This window comes from Garra rufa, chromosome 10 (genome assembly GCF_049309525.1).
Source record: "Garra rufa chromosome 10, GarRuf1.0, whole genome shotgun sequence".
NCBI classification, from domain to species: domain Eukaryota; kingdom Metazoa; phylum Chordata; class Actinopteri; order Cypriniformes; family Cyprinidae; genus Garra; species Garra rufa.
This window is the reverse complement of record NC_133370.1, coordinates 9,226,970-9,246,531: the sequence shown is the minus strand read 5'-3', so window position 1 is coordinate 9,246,531 and position 19,562 is coordinate 9,226,970. Positions and strand designations below refer to the sequence as shown.

Genomic DNA, 19,562 nt, shown 5'->3' with positions numbered 1-19,562 from the left:
ATTATAAAAATAAAATTAAACAAAAAGTTTTATTATGAACTGGCATGACATCCTTGACAAAATTATTATTATTATTATTTTATTATTATTACTACTACTACTACCACTACTACTAAGATTTTTGTATTTAAAATTGTACTTCAATATTTTGTGATTTATACAGTACATTTTTAATATGTTATGAACTGGATATTTTACAGAATTATTTGGGTTTTATTAATTAGAAAATTGTACTTAACGATTTTGTAAATTTAATATAGCAAAAAATATGTACAAACGTCAATATATAAAATTGAATCATTGAAAAAAAGGGAATTACAGTCAGAAATATAAAATAAATATTTTTGTTAATTTTTTTTTTTGGGGGGGGGGGGGGGGGGGGGGGTATTATGAATTGACCGGATTCATGAGAACCTTTAATTCATTATTGATAATAACAGTAATTATAATACTAAAAATAATAAAAACAGCTCATCAAGAAGTCAACAAAAATATACTATTCAAATATTTACAACAATCCATCCAGTTCATAACAGACAAATGTATGTGTAGCCACAGCAAATCAATGCACCAGATATAGAAAAAAATGCATTACACATCTGCTTACACACGCACAAACACCCTCACTCTCATGTTTATCACAGAGCTCAATCAATATCTGACACACAGAAACCGACAGCAGCCTAAAGCATGACTGCCACACAAAACACACACATGCATCTTAAAAACACCCTTTATCCTGTAAAAGCCACAGTCGCATTCTGCCATCATGGCTGTCCTTTAACATGTGGCAGACGTGAACCTAATAACCCGCTGTTTTTTTTTTTTTTGTGCGCTGAGACACACTTCCAGCCGTCTTACCGCTCCTGTCTTCCATTCATTTCCCTCTCTACTACGAAACAATTCACACACACACGCCTATCGCTTCCAGGCAAATGGATAGTAACAGCTTTGGCGGGGAGCGCAAACAAAAGCCACGGAGCCACTTCTGCCCGATTCATTTCGGCATCATTAGTTTTGCACGACAGACAAAGAGAGCCGCACACTTGATGTATGATAAATTATGCTAATCACATTCGACTCGAGCAGCATGTAGGCTGGAGGCCGGTTAACCCGGTTAACCCAATCAGTGCAGCATGTGTGTGATTGTGTGCACAGAGACAATAGACAACTAAAGCATTTTTCTTTTTCATTCTATCCATCCTTACCTGAGACGACGGCTCTGGTACCGCTTCCTCTTGCCGTCTGATGGGCGTCTGGCGAGAGGTAGCCTCTCTGCGAGACGGATGCACTCTCTTTCTCCCTCTCCCGCGGGCCGCTCAGCTCTGCATCTCCCCTGCTGTGAGGGGGTGTGTGTCTGAGCGCATGTGTGTGCGGAGGGAAAGTTGCACTGGGGAGCTCTGTGTCTCTCTCCTCTCTGCCTAAATACCCCGGTCTTCCTCTCCGCCCACTCTCGTCGGCCACGCCCTTGCCGAACGCCGATAGGTTGGGCTGCTCTACGGGGGGCGGGGATTGGACATCAGGTGTGGGTTTTTCCCCACTCTCTGTAAGACTGAAGTATCGAAGTCCTCTCTCATAGGACGGAAGCTGAGTGGAGACCGCCTGATTGGGCGAGGCCTGAGTGGTGGGCGGAGCCGTGGAGATTCCCATGCGAACATCTGCGGTCATTGATGGGGAAGCGCTTGTCACCGTGGCAACAGCGGCCTGGGCGGTGACCGCAGTAACGGAGCGGACCAGTGATGCAGAGAGAGGTTCCAACTTCATGCTTCCATTTTGCAGCTGGAGAGAAAGACAGTGATTATGTTTTCAGATGGCGTTCCCGTGTGCAGAGCCCAGAGAGGTCAGAGGTCATATGCAGGACACATGATTCAGAGGCAGCTTGCAGAGGTCGGATGAGCTTCGCATACCAAAAAACCTCATCAGTAAACTTCTCAGACATACAACAAACCAGATTTATCCACTACTAATCATCATCATCAAGGTCTGTTTAAAAAACGATTCGAATCCCACTTTCTTGAGAAAAATGTCTAATACAGTGAATTATTTGACCCCCTGCTGATTTTGTACGTTTGTCCACTGACAAAGAAATGATCAGTCCATAATTTTAATGGTATAGCTTCATTTTAACAGTTAGAGACAGAATAACAACAAAAAAAATCCAGAATGAGTGAAATAAGTATTTGATCCCCTATCAATCAGCAAGATTTTTGGCTCCCAGTTGTCTTTTTTACAGGTCACAAACTGAGATTAAGAGCACTTTCCTAAAGGGAGTGCTCCTAATCTCAGCTTGTTACCTGTATAAAGGACACCTGTCCACAGAAGCTATCATTCAATCAGATTACAAACTCTCCCCCATGGCCAAGACCAAAGAGCCATACGAAAATGTCAGGAACAAGATTGTAGGCCTACACAAGGCTGGAATGGGCTACAAGACCAACGGCTAGCAGTTTGTTTAGAAGGTGACAACTGTTGGCGCGATTACTCTCAAATGGAAGAAACACCCTCGGTCCGGGGCTCAATGCAAGATCTCACCTTGTGGAGTTTCAACGATCATGAGAACGGTGCGGAATAGGTCCAGAGCAACACGGAAGGAACTTGTCAATGATCTCAAGGCAGCTGTCACCGTAAACACCAAGAAAACAATTGGTAACACACTACGGAATGAAGGACTGAAATCCTGCAACGCCCGCAAAGTCCCCCTCTTCAAGAAAGCACATGTACAGGCCCAATGAACAGTTTGCCAATGAACATCTGAATTATTCAGAGGAGAAGTAGGTGAAAGTGTTATGGTCAGATGAGACCAAAATCGAGCTCTTTGGCATCAGCTCAACTCAGCTTTGGACTCAACTCGCCGTGTTTGAAGGAGCTGGTATGCTGCCTATGACACCAAGAACACCATCCCCACACTCAAACATGGAGGTGGAAACCTTTGGGGGTGTTGTTCTGCTAAGGGGACAGGACAACTACCTGTAATCTGTGGAGGGAGCTGAAGGTTCGAGTTGCCAAACCTCAGCTTTAATACCTTAATGACTTGGAGAGGTTCAGCAAAGAGGAGTGGGACAAAATCCCTCCTGAGATGTGTTCAAACCTGGTGGCCAACTACGAGAAAAGTCTGACCTCTGTGATTGCCAACAAGAGTTTTGCTAAGTCATGTTTTGCAAAGGGATCAAATACTTATTTCACTCATTAAAATGCACATCAATTTATAACTTTCTTTAAATGTGTTTTCCTGGATTTTTTGTTGTTATTCTGTCTTTCACTGTTCAAATAAACCAACCATTCATATTATAGACTGATAATTTCTTTGTCAGTAGGCAAACCTACAAAATCAGCAGGGGATCAAATAATGTTGTCTCATAGAAAGCATAGATTTGTCTATTTAAAGGAATAGTTCACCAAGAAAAATATGTTTGGTCAACATTTCTGTACAAAACTCAGAAAATTGCCCTTTTTTGTGGAACATATAAGGAGATATTGTGCAGAATGTCCTGGTGTAAGTGTAAGTGAATGGGGCTGTTGAGCTTCAAAAAACACCATAAAAGTCACTCATGTGACTTGTTCTATGTGATAAATGAAATAACTTTAGCATATTTATAGCATGTTATTTGCAATGATATGAAAGTGTATTATAATTAGAATTTATGTGTGACCCTGGACCACAAAACCAGTCATAAGGGTCTATTTTTATCATATGAATCATATGAAAGCTGAAAATGTAAGCTTTCCGTTGATGTATGGTTTGTTAGTACAAGACAATATTTGGCAGAGATACGCTTATTTGAATATCTGGAATCTAAGGGTGCAAAAAAAAAATCTAAATATTGAGAAAATCGCCAATGCATATTACTAATTAAAAATTAAGTTATAATAATTTTACGGTAGGAAATTTACACAAAAAAAATCTTATTTTTGGCATAAAATCAATCTATATTTTTGACCCCTACAATCTATTTTTGGATATTGCTACACTTAAATTAAAAAAATAAAAATAAAGAAAAAAGGTTTACTTAAGCGTGTTAAGAAAAATAGACTTTTTAGGCCACGTAATTGGCCTTTTATTTCGGTAATATTATTATTATCCGAAAGCACAGATTTTCAAAAACATACTTTTAAAATTTGAAGTACATAAGTGTACTCCTTTTTCAAAGCACTGTAAAAAAAAGTTGTTTTTACTTAGTGTTTGTGCTGCCTTAAAATTTTACGTTTATTCAACACATTTTCACAAAGTACAACTTAACATTTCATGTTGACTAAACTTACATTAAGGCAGTGCAAACACTCCAAGTTGAAACAACCTTTTGTTTTTACAGTGAGGAATTTTGCTTTATTCCAAATAATCTGAGGCCATATAGCTTTGTGTGAGGAAAACACCACATTTTGGAGCCTTACCATTTACCAAAATTCAGCATGAACATTCAGCCAAACATCCAAAAGTTTAGAAAGACATGGGGAAATTTAATTTTGGGGTGAACTGTCCCTTTAATACCTTCACACAAGCACAGTAAAATGCAGTTACTCAAATACAAAATTAAACAGTTCAATCCATTAAATCAAATCAGTTAAAATGCAACTCAGCAGTAGCAAATATCCAGTTGGAAATGCAGCACTGTTGGGCCCTTAGCAATAAACCAATCAGCAGCTGCTGCCAAGGCAAAGCTCTCACTGACCAGCCAATCAAAAGCCTCAGTCCAGTTTCTTACTTGCTCAGTCTGAGGGGGACCAACAGAATCATTAGTCACAGCAGGTTGATCTGTGAGACTGGATGGACCTACATCTTTCATAAGTTCCTGTGAATGGCACAATGTCTCTGGAGTCAACTACAACTGGCAAATGATCGCTCTTTAATAATCTTTATATAAAGGTAAAGGGAACATTTTCTAGGCCACTAGTGGTACTCTAAATACAGAAAACACAATGAATCTTATTGGTAAACTAACACACAGGTAAAAAGAGAAAGGCCTCACCTGATCAACCTCGCCCTGGGTGATAGGTTGAGTCTGAAAGCGGGCATTGGCTCTACGCTGGCGTGTGTCAGGACGGGGTCCGTTTGCTGATTGGCCAGAGGTTTGTGACAAGCGATTGAATAATGCCATCTTCTCAGAAAGGCTTAGTGTTGATAAATCCGGCTCCTCGGGACCCAAGTCCTCTTCTCCTGGAACCTCCTCCTTTGAAACATCTTTCTCCTGCTCATGGAGGGTCGATCCATGTGCTGATGATGCCTGCAGACTGGAGGAGAATTACAAGTTGTTATACTATAATAAAGTACTGCACACAAAGTGATGGAGACCAGTCTGGATAACAAAACTGCACACAAAATAAATGTTAAAGGGAACGCCTGGTATTAAAACTTACTCTACAAGTAAATTATGTAGTAGAAAACCCATAAAAGATTTACCCATGGAAGCCAGTTTCTACCACTGAATAAACAAATAAAAAAAGGTAACTGCAACATTCTCACAATTGCATGATAAAAATTCGCAATTCCGACATTTGTTCCCAGAATTGTGAGATATAAAGTCTCAATTCTGAGAAATAAAGTTGCAATTCTGAGAACAAATTGTTTTTTTGCCTCAAAATTGGAGTATATCTCTTTATATCTCAGAAAAAGTCAGAATTGCATAAAAAAAAAAAAAAGAGTCAGACTGTGAGATAAACTTGTAATTGTGAGAATAAGTCAAATTTGCAAGATACAAACACGTATTTGCAAAAAAGTCAGAATTGTAAGTTTTTTTTCTTAAGTTTATCTCGCAATGCCCACTTTATAACTCACAATTGGGAGTTTATACACACAATTCTGAAAAAAAAAGAGTCAGAAATGTGAGTTTCTATCAATTCCGACGTTATTTCTCACAACTTGAGTTTATATCACACAATTCTGAGAAAAAAAAGTCAGAAATTTTAGTTTATATCTCACAATTCTGACCTTATAAACTTATAATTGCAAGTTTATATAATGCAATTCTGAGAAAAAAAGTCAGAAATGTATGTTTATCACACAATTGAGAGTTTATAACTCACAATTCAGAGTTCATATCATGCAATTCTGAAAAAAAAAACAGAAATGTAAGTTTATCTCACAATACTGACTTTATTTCTCACAATTTTGAGTTTACATTACACAATTCTGAGAGTTTATATTACACAATTATGAATCTCTCACAATTGCAAGTTTATTCACGCAGTTCTAAGGAAAAAAAAGTCTGAAATGTGAGTTTATAACTCAATTCTGACTTTATTTTTCCCAACTGAGTTTGTCATGCAATTCTGAGAAAAAAAAGTCAGAAATGTAAATTTATAACACAATTGTGAGTTTATAACTCACAATTGCGAGTTTATACACGCAGTTCTAAGGAAAAAAAGTCAAATGTGAGTTTATATCTCAATTCCGTCTCTCAATTGTGAGTTTATTACACAATTCTTAGAAAAAAGTCAGAAATGTGAGTTCATATCTTGTGATTCTGACTTTATAACCCACAATTGTGAATTTATACCCGGTTCTGAGAAAAAAAGGCAGAAATGTAAGTTTACATCCCAATTCTGACTTTTTCTCACAATTGTCAGTTTATATCATGCAATTCTGAGAAAAAAGTCAGAAATTTGAGTTTATCTCTCACAAATTCAGAAGATCTTTAAAAGTTTAACTGCAATTGTACAGTCAGTGGCAAGAACTTAGGAAGACAACAGGTGCAAAAATGCTCCTTAAAAAGAAAAACTTTTTTATACTCGTAAACGCAGAGAACTTGGTGATCTCATATTATGGTGAAACTGAGCACTAAGCTTCACCCATGAGATGGCAACTGTGTTATAAGTAGACTGAATCAGTGAGGGTCTGTTGTTTCAATCAGATAGTTTCACCCTAATAAACAGACACAAAACCAACTCACTGTCTGGCCAATATTCTAGTCCACATTCTAAGTAAAAAAAAAGACATGCGACTTGCATGCAGTGGTGTTCTTGTACTTATTTCACTGATTTTGCCTTTGCCTTTCTACGTTATGTTAATCTCTCACCCTCTTGTCTCTCTCGTAAAACTGTTGATGGATGGATGGATGACACCTCTGACATTTCAGTGCACACTGAGAATGCCAAATGTGTTTTGCTACTTACCATGTGACTATTTACAGCTAATATGGGTGACCACGCATTGATGTAGACACCCAAAACATCTCCACATGCTCACACACATTAATATACTCATACTTTTTCATACACAACAGGCACTTGCTCACATTTCAAAATCACAGAACTGCATAACACCATAATTGCATGCCAGGCATTCTGTTTTCACATTTCCAACAATTTCCAACAGCACAAGAATGTAAAATCCACCAGCAGATGGCGCACTGGCACATATAACACAATTGCCCTGGAGACTTGCAACATTTTTCAATGCACCTGTCAATGAATGAACTGGGTGGTTAGTCTTTTTCTTCAAAGTATGGTCTGAAGCTGATTGATATGCAATCATGCGGTCAAAAAATACTGAGCAACTGAGCAAATAAAAAAAAAAAACAGCATGCAACCCAAAATGACAAGGCCTAAATTCCCATGTATACAACTCAAAATAAAATAAAGCATTCAAATGATACCTGAAACTAGTCATGGAAGTGCTGACTATGGCAGGACTGGGGATTCTGGGAGCAGTGGTTTGAATAGTGATGATTTGGGAAGGGGGAGCGGGGGAACTTTAGAAGAGGACAAAAAGGAAGGCAGAGTGAAGTAAACAAAAATCAGTGCAAAAGCAGGGGTGTAGAAGAAATCATAGAAACATCAGGGTCAAAGTAAAATTTTTCAAAAGCAATTAGTCATTCAGCATCAAACAAGTGATTATGGGAACGTAAGTAGTCAATAATGGGTGTACGGCATCTTTTTAAGAAATAGCTCACTCACAATGAAATTGTACACCTGTATGCAGTCACTACAAAAACTCTACACAAAAGAAGAAACGTTATGCTGTTCCTCTACAAACAGTTCCTAATGACCACAATCTCCAAAAACTGGGGAAAAAAAAACTATAAAAGCAGACCATAACGGCTTTATAAATGTATACAAAATACAATACGAACTTCAAATCATTATTTGTTGTTGTATTTCATACAACTTGAGAAAAAAAGTAGAAAATGACTTACGTAGCAGCAATGACAACTTCCTCTGACGTGACTGGCTGTGTCCGTGACCGATCTTGCACTCGTCTGAGTCTCCGCTCAACCGCAGCATTGCGTGATCGAGGTTTGGGGACACCTCCCTCTGAAGTCTTCTCCAGCTCCTTAAAGACAAGGAGAGTTTAAAAAAATGGGTTATGCATGCAGCAGTAATATTACAGTAATTACATTAACTTACTAATTATTTAGTACATGTGTTTTGTAAGCATTAGTTTCATGTGAGATTTGATACCCTGAAAAGAGACCTCTTGGCTGCCACGCTCATTTTAGCTCGATCATCCATTTTTTCCTCATCCACTGAAAAAAAAAAAAAAGAAGATGATTAAACGTAAGTTACTCAATATTAACTTCGTTCATAGAACTGTGATATAAAAGCATGACTATGACCAAATCAAAGCTGTGGATATTTGGTTCAACAGTTTGTTTGATATTGCTTAAATTTTGACTCACTTTCTGCATGTTGATGATCTGGACTAAGACGGGACCTGAAGATGAAAGTACAAAAAGAACAAAAATGATTGGCCCTAAGAAAAGAAAATTAAACTGATAGTTCACACAAAACTGAAAATTGTCATTAATTACTCACCCTCATGTAATTCCAAAACCGTAAGACTTCCGTTCATTAGAACACAAATTAAGAGATTTATGATGAAATCCAAGTGCTTTCTGAACCTGCATAGTTGAAGGTCCAGAAAGGTAGTAAGGACATTGTTAAAATAGTCCATTTGACATCAGTGGTTCAACCGTAATGTTATGAAGTTACAAGAATACTTTTTGTGCACAAAGAAAACAAAAATAACTTTCAACATTCAACAATTTCTTCTCTTCTGTGGTTGAACCCCGTTGTCATAAATAAAACTATGGTTGAATCACTGATGTCACATGGACTATTTTAACAATGTCCTTACTACCTTTCTAGGCCCTGAATGTGGTATTTGCATTGCTGCTCTTTGCAGGGTCAGAAAGCTCTGGGATTTCATCAAAAATTTCTTAACTTGTGTTCCAAAGATGAATGAAAGTCTTACGGGTTTGGAATGACATGAGAGTGAGTAATAAATTACAGAATTTTCATTTTTGGGTGATCTACCCCTTTTAACTACATAACTAGAGCAAATGCACATTACTGATACTGACTAAACCTTTAAAAAAAAAAATTGAAATACTTGAGCATAAAACAGCCACAATTTACAACGACTGATAACTAATGAGTGGTGTCAGTGCAACACCTGACTTCCTGTTTCACTGTACCTATCAGACTCCAGCCTTTCGGCTGATGTAATCGGCTGGGTTCTAAACCTCTCAGATGACTTCCTGTCATCACCAGGGGAAATGTAACGTCTGGGTCTACGTGCTCCTTTCTCCCGGTCACTGCTGACAACTGGATCGATCTCCATGGGAACCTGGTCTCCTTTAGACTCCCTTTGTTAGACAGGAAAGATTGTCTTAACAAAAGGCAACTTTGGCAGAATTAGTTTAGAACTGTCTCTAACATTTTCAGAACAGAAACATTTGCAGAAAAAAAAATCTTACATGTAAGTATTAGTGCACTTTAGTAGCTCCATAGTTGAGCATAAATTGTATCTTAAAATGCAAAATCCAAATCCCTCATTTCAGAGCATTTGAATTAATTAAAGAACAACTCAATCACATACAAAAAGTTATTTAGTAATGATAATCATTCACTTGATGAAGACAGAATCCAATTTATTTCCACAATATCAAGGCAAAGTTAAAGGGGACATCAGATGCTCAAGTAGGTATGACTCTTTAGGGTCTTCTGAAATGTCTGTAGCATACATTGGTTAAAATTCCTCAATGGTCATGTAAAACAACACCCTTTTAACTCAAAATCAGTTCTGTTCACAGCAAGTCATTTCGATGCATGGTTATTTAAATGTTAATGAGCTACTGCTGACCCCGCCCATCAATTTCATGGGGTGTGTCCACACAAGATGTTCAAATTGCTGCCTCGGACTCCATATATGGCTCAGAGGTTGTCTTATTCAAATAGCAAGCCATCTATGTAGAAACCGGTTGCAAATTGAAACACCTTGCAGGATGACTCAGACCGAAGTTCAGGCTCTTTTCTTTCAGCTTTTCTGAGATGGCAGATGCCAGAAACATAACTGAATGCAAAAAAAAAAAAAAAAAAGCTAAAAATTTCATCCGATGTCCCCTTTCAGATCAAACAGTTTGTATCCTGGCATCCAATCTACAAAGTTTCATACTTATATCCATATAGTTAAAAGAGAGTTTTAGATGCACAGTCATTGTTAAAGCTATTAGTCAAAGCCAACACTCCTCCATTCAGACTTGTTGCTTGGATGCCGAGTGGCAAAGTTTAATCAATTACAGATTAAACCTTTAAACAAACAACAGCACACAAGTAATTGAATATGATTAGAAAGGCACAATTCTACATCCAATGGTAGGGGTTATTACTTAGAGGTTAGTGGGTCTAATCATCATCTTTGATTTAGCATGCTGACATGCCAGTTCACATACAGCTCAGGTCTGCGTCCAGAAGCATTCTCCAGGTAGGAATGTCTCAGCTTAGCCACAGAAACTCTTGTGTCCAAAGTGCCCATTTCACCATTGGCCACACCACTTGGCTCTCTAGTGTGAATCCCTGTACCCATCACCATTGCAGACTCTCGACTTGCGGCACGCTCCAGATTTCTCAATGCAGCAAACCGTTGATTTACCCCTATATCTGACATGGAGCGGATTCTGACTTTTGGCCTTAGGTCACCTGCATCCTGACTTACTCGATGTTGAGCTTGTGGGAGGGATGAACCTTTCTGCAAGTACCCTCCAACGTCCCCCATCCTATGCTGTGGTAAATGCTGTTCATGGGTTAGCTGTGAGGGAGCTGTGTCCATTTCTTCAGGTAGCGGTGGGTTTAATCTCTGCTTTCCTTTCTCACGTCTTTCAAAATTATCATCTGGCTGGCCCATTTGATTCATTCCCTGCACTTCCCATTCATCCAACTGGCCAATTTTATGTACCCTACGTCCGTCCCAATCATCTTCTGCTTGGCTTATCCTTCTTCGTCTGACATGCTCTTCATCATTCTCTGACAGATTGATCCGTCGTCTTCTACAAAGTCCTTCTGCCTCTTCTTTTTGAAGGAACCTCTGCTCTTCTTTCTGCTTCTCTACCTCTTGACTGGTTTTCTTATCACCCTGTACCGGTGGTACAGTGTGGCCTTGTCTTCGATCAACTACCCATTCTCTTTCTTTAAATTTGTCAACCTTCTTAAAGCCTCCTTGTTCAATCCCCTCTAACCGGTTAGTGCTCCAATTATCTTGACCCTCCTCATTTTTAATACCAGCAACTTGCTTGTTTTCTTCTCTTTGACCAATCTTTCTTACACCACGTCCCAAGTCTTCACTTTTCCAACTATTCTTTGTGCCATTATCTACCTCTCTTTCCACAAATTGACTGGTCCTTCGGTCATCATGCCGTTCTCTTTCTTTTAGTAAACCCATTACCTTTTCACCTGCTATTGTTCCCTCTTCCATATGAGCAATTCCTCTTCCAATAGGCTCTTCTCTTTCTTCCAACTGGTAAAACTTTTTACCACCTCTTTCTTCTGTCTCCTCCGACTGGCTGATCCTTCTGGTTCTCAGACTTTCCAAACCTTCATCAGTTAGTCCACGCATGGGATCATCCACACTCTTTTGCCTGCGGCGGATATCTGAGGGTAGCACAGCCTTCCTGCTCCTAAGTAATCGTTCTGAAGCTGGATCCACTCTGGTTGCTGATCGACCTTCTCTGTGAATGGGCTGAATGTGATCAGCACTGGCCCTTTGTCTAGTTTCTTCAACATCTTTGTCAGCAGATGTCGAACCAGGTGCGGTCAAGTGTCTTTTGGGATCCATTATCTCAGACTTGCCAAGTGAAGGTCCAGGCACAGGATGAGCTGCATGAGCATTTAAAGGTGGGGATAGATGGCTAGATGTATGGGAAGGAGCTGAGTGAACAATTTGTCCATATGCCGGAGGTAGTGCCTGGACTGAACTATACTGTAAAGGTTGACTGTGACCATAATGCCCATGTGACAGACGTGAATGCGAGGTGTGTTCATGTTCATGTAGAGGCTTCTGAGTAGGTGCATGTGCTTGAGTTGGTTGGCGAGTGTCCCGATCCAAAGGCACTGGTTGAAGAATAGCCCGATACTTTTGTACAGGTGGTGGGGCATCTCTGGGACCAGGCTTCTGGAGATCTTTGTATGCTGGGTGTGGTTGATGTAAAGGTCTGTGCATTTGTGGTTGTTCTTGAGCATCTTGACTATCTCGCCTTGGTAGGGATTGCTTGATTTGCCCGAATCCTGGCTGATGACCAATGGTGCTAGGGTGTATACCAGGGGTCTGTTCATAGTTTGGAGGCTCTGCACTTTGGGCACGCTGCTGATTTCCAATTTCACTTGAAACTACGTGTTGAAAGGCAGGTGAGTCCATACTGTGAGTTCGCTGGTATCGTGGCCGCTCCGCACTATGTGCCCTTTGTTGACGGGCCTCCTGATTCGGATGATGGACTGGGGGTTCAGAGCTCCGTGTTCGCGGTTGGTTTGCAGATTGAGGTCGTGGAGCTAAATATGGAGGGGCAACTGTTGGATGACGTCCGACAGAGGATGCATCTGGCCCTGAATCAGAATCCCTTCCCGAGATGTCCTCCCTTGTCTGTTTCTCTCTAACACGTATTCTTCATTAAGGGAGGAAAGAGAGGAATTAACATTCATCCAAATCAACTTGACCTACTATCATCCTGGGAAAAAGTTTCATCAAAAACATTAGAGATGATAGAGTAAACATTTTTGCCCCACAGATCAAAGATAAGGAACATCTCTTCATCTTACAATAGTATGCTTCAATTAAAGAGATAGTTCACCCAAAAATTCTGTCAGTAATTACTCACCTTCATATCGTTCCAAACCTGTAAGACCTTCGTTCCTCTTCAGAACACAAATGAAGATTTTAATGAAATCCGAGAGCTTTCTAACCCAGCATAGACAGCAACGATAGTACCACATTCAAGGCCCAGAAAGGTAATACGGACATCAATAAGAGTCTCTCATGTACGCACATCAAAGACTGACACTTGTTTAGTATTTTATTTGGACACAAAATGTATTCTCATAGCTTCACCAAATTAAGTTTGATCCACTGATGTTACATAGACTATTTTATCAATGTCCTTACTACCTTTCTGGGCTTTAAACACGGTAATTGTCTTACGGGTTTGAAAAAAGGGTGAGTAATTAATAATGGAATTTTCATTTTTTTTATTAACTATCTCTTTAATTCTACAACTAGCTTTTGCCTGAAATCAATATGTAGAACAAACCACATATTGTCTTTTCAGATTAAGGTCTTCAAGAAAAAGCAAAGTCTTGGTAACAATTTATGGTTACTTGTAACCATTTGTGACCCTGGACCACAAAACCAGTCTTAAGTCGCTGGGGTATATTTGTAGCAATAGCCAAAAATACATTGTATGGGTCAAAATTATTGATTTTTCTTTTATGTCAAAAATCATTAGGAAATTAAGTAAAGATCATGTTACATTAAGATTTTTTGTAAAATTCCTACTGAAAACCTATCAAAATGTAATTTTTGATTAGTAATATGCATTGTTGAGAACTTATTTTTGTTGAACTTTAAAGGTGATTTTCTCAGTATTTTGATTTTTTTGCACCCTTAGATTCCAGATTTTCAAATAGATGTATCTCGGCCAAATATTGTCCTATCCTAACAAACTATACATCAATAGAAAGCTTATTTATTGAGCTTTCATATGATGTATATATCTCAGTTTTGTAAAATTTAACCTTATGACTGGTTTTGTGGTCCAGGGTCACATTTATTGGTAACCAGCAATGACTTCACATCACACAAACAAGCTCCACTTGTCTACTGTTTTTTTTTTTTAAGTGACAAACTGAAAAGGAATAAGCCAAGTTTCATTGTTAGGTGCTGGTCTCTGGTGAGGGGAAAAGGTCAGTGGTTTAAAAAAAAAAACCATTGCATTGAGGAGGAGGATTAACCAGGGAACTGTTTGCCAACATCTACAGTGACTCTATATGGAGAAATATAGGGGATGAAAACTAAAGTGAACAAATGTATATTTGTATGCATTCATATGGTCAAATTAGCGAGTTAACGGGTCAACTGGGGAATTTTACAGGGTTACACTCCCACTCTGATACCTGGATGGCCAGTTGATTTGAGAGTATGTTTCACTGTCCGAGTCTCTCCTGAGGGACCACTCACTTTGAGAAAGAGCTGCCAAGCTAAAGAACACAAGGCCCAGACCCCAGTTATCACAGTAACAACACCATGGCATTCAGCACTATAACAAAACACACTTGTAGCTTTACCAGTCCTCAATGAGACTGTAGATGGGGACCATTGTCATGTCACAAATAAAACATCTGTCTACTTTCCCTGATTGTTTCCTCTCTTCCTTGTTGTAGAGATATTAAGTTTCATATAAGGCTCCTCAATTAGTCTCTGACATCATTACTGCATTAGAGGCCTGCATTTAAGTATGATGATCTCATCAGTCTGGATATCTTTCTCCTCAAGTGTTGTTTAGAATTTCAAAGTTACGTAACACTTCAGATAGAACACATGCACCTGTACTTGGATATATAAGTTATAAACTTGCATGAGTCTCATATAGCAACAGTCACAATGTCAAACACAACTTAAAGGAACACTCCACTTTTTTGGCAAATAGGCTCATTCTCCAACTCCCCCCCCGAGTTAATAAGTTGATTTTTACCGTTTTTAAATCCATTCAGCCGTTCTCTTGTTCTGGCGATATCACTTTTAGCATAGCTTAGCATAGATCATTGAATCCTATTAGACCAATAGCATCGCGTTCAAAAATGACCAACGAGTTTCCATATTTGTTGTATTTAAAACTTGACTCTTCTGTAGTTATATCGTGTACTAAGACCAGTGGAAATGCAAAGCTGCGAGTTTCTAGGCTGATAAGATTAGGAACTACACTTCAATTCCAGCGTAATATTCAAGGAAGTTTGCTGCCGTAATATGGCCGAAGCAGGCAGGTATTATCAGAAATGAGTTCCCAGCTAGTTTGCACATGTGCTGCGTGGTATTACTGCTCCTGCTTCAGCCTTATTACGGCAGCAAACTTCCTTGACTATTACGCCGGAATGGGAGTGTAGTTCCTAATCTTATCAGCCTAGAAAATTGAAGCTTTGCATTTCCACCGGTCTTAGTACACGATATAACTACAGAAGATTCAAGTTTTAAATAGGACAAATATGGAAACTCGTTGGTCATTTTTGAACGTGATGCTATTGGTCTAATAGGATTCAATGATCTATGCTAAGCTATGCTAAAAGTGATATCGCCAGAACAGGAGAACGGCTGAATGGATTTCAAAACGGTAAAACTCAACTTATTAACTTAGGGGGAGTTGTAGAATGAGCCTATTTCCAAAAAAAGTGGAGTGTTCCTATAAGGTCAGTAAATCTCAAAATACAAGTCACATAGTCTGACTCTTAGTGTTTTAAAAGAAATTTAGTGCTCTTCTCATACTAAATGTGCATTTCTCATCCACCATTATGGAGAGACAAAGCATTGAAAGAATGCAGCAATGCAGTATCTTGCAGCAGAGCTTCAGACTGAAATTCTTGCAGATGTCCAATGAACAGTTCTACATATTTTACTCCAGCTCCTTAGCTATCTGGCATGACTGTAAACCTGACTAAACACAAAAGCTAGTCCATTCAGCATTTTTACTAAGAGTATGTTCAAGAGCTTCAGCATTATCTGAGTGAGGCAAAAAAAAAAATCCAAAGCATTAGTCTTTGCTGAGGTCCACCTCTTTATTGGATGATAGATGATGGCAATTGTTAACCCTGTTGCTTTTACTTTAGAGATCGACCGATATGGGTTTTTCTATAGCCGATGCTGATGTTTAGAGGTCAGGGTCAGCCGATGGCCGATATGTGCTGCCGATTTTTTTGGCCGGTTTTTAGGGCCGATATCTTGAAGTTCTTCCCTTTATTTGCATGCTAAAATGTCACACTAATAATAAGTGTACTTAAATAATACTTATTTAATTACTGAATCATATCATTCATTTGATTTGTTCGAACAGCTGATTCATTCCTGAATAAAGCAAGTGACTGTCTTTATGAATAGAAAATTGAATCATTTCACTAGATTCGTTTAAAACTACACGTTCATTCATAAACGAAACACTGCTGTGTTTAAATGGATATTATGCACAGCGTATTTGTGACTTGTTTCAGAATACTTTTGATGACAAAAGAGAGCAAAATCTTACTTTTGACGACGAAATAAAGCAAAATGGCGTAATCCGCCTGCCACCCACCTGCACCTACATTTGTTCTCTGATTTAGCAAACCGCACGCGATCTTCCTATTACAATTATTCTAATTCTTAGTTTTGCATGATGATATGATGAATGGATGGTTCATTTTAACAGCTGATCTTTACATCGCTGCACACTTATATAGGCTTAATCACTCGTGCTTTTAAGCCAAATCCATGCTGAAAAAAAATTATGTTTACTGACATCTGGACGTGACCATATATGTATAAACTCGCAGTATCTGAGGTGACGGAGAGGACGGTGTGGGCGCATCAGGTGCAATCATCAAATATATTTAAAAAGGAAGCTGGCGCCACGGTCCTGACCACATAACTCAGGTTCAGATTTTAGAAAAAGTAGTTAATGTTTAAATCATTATCGATTTATCTCATCCACCCGCGACCCACCCACAAGTAATTAGAATGCATTTTTTTTATTACCCGACCCGCTTTATAGAATGATTTCCAAAAAGTAAGCAAGAGCTCAAATCTTTAAGAATCTCTTTTCTTATGAGAATTTGTGTTAAATCAGTTTAAATATGCATTCCCTTCCCATAATTCATGTACGCATTAACTACCTATGCACCCGTTAACTTGCTAAGTATTCCTAATATGCTAGTATTCCTTTAAACAAAAGGTTGAAAAAAAGAGCAACTTGCTGTTTTAAAAGGAAGTAAGCCAACACAGGAAGACAATAACACGTCAGTCAAAATCAGGGTCTTTTAACAAAACTTTTTTTTAGATCAAGAACTAGGCGCACATACAGTACTTACCCCTGTCTGTTGAGGATGTTTTGAGCTTGTTGCTCAATGAAAAGGTCTCCAGGAGAGATGCCATATCGTGCTGTAGGTAACGAAGCTCTGCGTGCCGTCCTAGGAGAACTTGCCACAGTGACAACAGCGCCACCCCTTGCTGGTTGGGTTGTTGTTGTTTCCATTGGAACCGGAGCTTCCTGTGTGCGTGGTTTCGGACTTCGGTCGGGTGCTCGTCTATAATTTTCCAAGTTCATTGCCCTCTCTCTCTCTCGCTCAGCATCATAGCCCGACGGAGGAGGAGCAGTATTGGGGGCGGGGTCAGAAGGCATGAAGACACGCCCTATCCCTGAACTGCTGTATTTAGACCTGCTGCTGCCTCGGTCCCGCCCCTCATCCTGCTCTTTCAATGCCCCGCCCCTTGTCCTGCTCTCACCACGCCCCCTGTCAGGAGGTGCCCCTTTTTCTGACAGGTCAGACTCTCTCCGTGCACGTGTGTAGCGTGGTGCATAATCCAGATCCACCTCCTGGTCGAGGAGAATACCGTAACGTTCTGATAATTGTCGCCGACGTTCAGCTTTGTAGCGCGCTATCCGTTCGGCTTTAGAGCTGAGGCTGGCTGCATCAGAACCGGCTGGGGTAGGAGCGACTGGCTCTGGATGGGCGGATGACTGTGGTTCTGGACGTGTCCGAGCTCTGGTTTGGCGCTCTGGAGCTTCTATCTCATCACGGCTGTAGCGTCGCACTGTAACGTAACAAATGGAAAATAAGAGATCAAAAAAATAATTTTATAAAACAAAAAAAAGTACTTTCTTCAGAATAATGTGTTAGTAGTCCTTACTCATTGCAACAACGCTAAGGTATTAGCAGGATATTTATCTAAGTGCTTTTAGTGTATTGCTTTGTGGTTTCTAGGTTGTTCTGGGTGATTGCTAGTCCAAAAATTCTATAATTTTGAGGTCACAAGACAGGATCTGAGCCCTTCAATATAAATCTATGGGATTTATTGTTTTTAACCTGCTGTCCAATTACTAATGAAAGTAAAAGCACACCTCTTTACTTATGTACCAAAGTTTAAAAGGATTAGTTTAGTAGTAGTAAAAATATATGATAATACAATGATATGGCAGGTGATAATTTGCGCACCCCCATGTCATCCAAGATGTTCATGTCTGTCTTCCTTCAGTCGAAAACATATTAAGCTTTTTGAGGAAAACATTCCAGGATTTTTCTCCATATAGTGGACTTTAATTGGAGCCAACAGGTTGACGGTCCAAATTGCAGTTTCAATGCAGCTTCAAAGGGCTCTACACAATCCCGGGAAAGGAATAAGATTCTTAACTTGTGAAATGATCTGTCATTTTCCCAAAAAATAACCACGATTGCTCGTCTTGCACTAGTTCGACTTCACGCATTATGTAATCACATTGGAAAAGTCATGTCTTTTGTGGTTAAAAAGTACAACTGACCGATCATTTCACTACATAAGACCCTTATTCCTTGGCTGGGATCTTGTAGAGCCCTTTGAAGCTGCACTGAAACTGCAATTTGGACCTTCAACCCATTGGATCCCCATTAAAATCCACTATATAGAGAAAAATCCTGAAATGTTTTCCTCAAAAACCTTAATTTCTTTTTAACTGAAGAAAGAAAGACACGCATATCTTGGATGACATGGAAGTGAGTAAAATATCAGTTAATTTTTATTCTAGAAGTGAACTAATGCTTTAAAGAGGTTTGTCGGAATAATAGTATAACGAAAAGTAATAGTGACTCCTGCCTTAGCTGTGCACTATGTATTGTCTGCTTACAAAAATAAACTGTGGTGACCTACCCACAATGCCTGGATCGCTAGGATCTGAAGCACGTGTATAACGCGGTGTGTCCTCCTCCAGTAGTCGGTTGGTTACCAGGCCAGCTGTGTGTTGCATGCTTACAGTAAGAGCAGCTGGAACATCAGTCTCAATCCCCTCCAACCTTCGTGCAATTCTCTCTTTCCTGGATTAAAAAAAAGAAGCCATTATATGCAGAGAGCCAAACCTTGACATCGCTTTTCGTAATGTAATTTTATTTATTTATTTTTTTAAATGTAGCATTCTATTTTCAAATGTAACATTTCTCAACACTGACTACAAGTGAGTAGTTCAAAAGTTGAGTTTTCAAAAGCCATTTTACATCTACTTTTATGTATTTTACAAACAATTCCTTCCAAAATGGCAAAATTATACATTTGAGCTGTTCATGTATTCCATGGGAATCGAACCCATGACCTG

At 39.2% G+C, this 19,562-nt stretch overlaps 1 protein-coding gene across 5 annotated transcripts in view; it reads right to left on the bottom strand.

The window, feature by feature from the left end:
* svilb (supervillin b) overlaps positions 1–19,562 on the bottom strand; it is a 78,347-nt gene that overhangs the window by 25,551 nt on the left and 33,234 nt on the right. For all 5 annotated transcript variants that reach the window (XM_073848073.1, XM_073848071.1, XM_073848069.1 and 2 more), the window contains exons 5-15: positions 19,124–19,287; positions 17,311–18,034; positions 10,668–12,869; positions 9,411–9,581; positions 8,613–8,647; positions 8,395–8,459; positions 8,130–8,266; positions 7,590–7,685; positions 4,965–5,226; positions 4,701–4,787; positions 1,209–1,779 (exon numbers count right to left, since the gene is read on the bottom strand). In XM_073848073.1, coding sequence (XP_073704174.1) covers positions 1,209–1,779; positions 4,701–4,787; positions 4,965–5,226; positions 7,590–7,685; positions 8,130–8,266; positions 8,395–8,459; positions 8,613–8,647; positions 9,411–9,581; positions 10,668–12,869; positions 17,311–18,034; positions 19,124–19,287 — 4,514 coding nt within the window. The remainder of the gene's footprint in view (positions 1–1,208; positions 1,780–4,700; positions 4,788–4,964; positions 5,227–7,589; positions 7,686–8,129; positions 8,267–8,394; positions 8,460–8,612; positions 8,648–9,410; positions 9,582–10,667; positions 12,870–17,310; positions 18,035–19,123; positions 19,288–19,562) is intronic.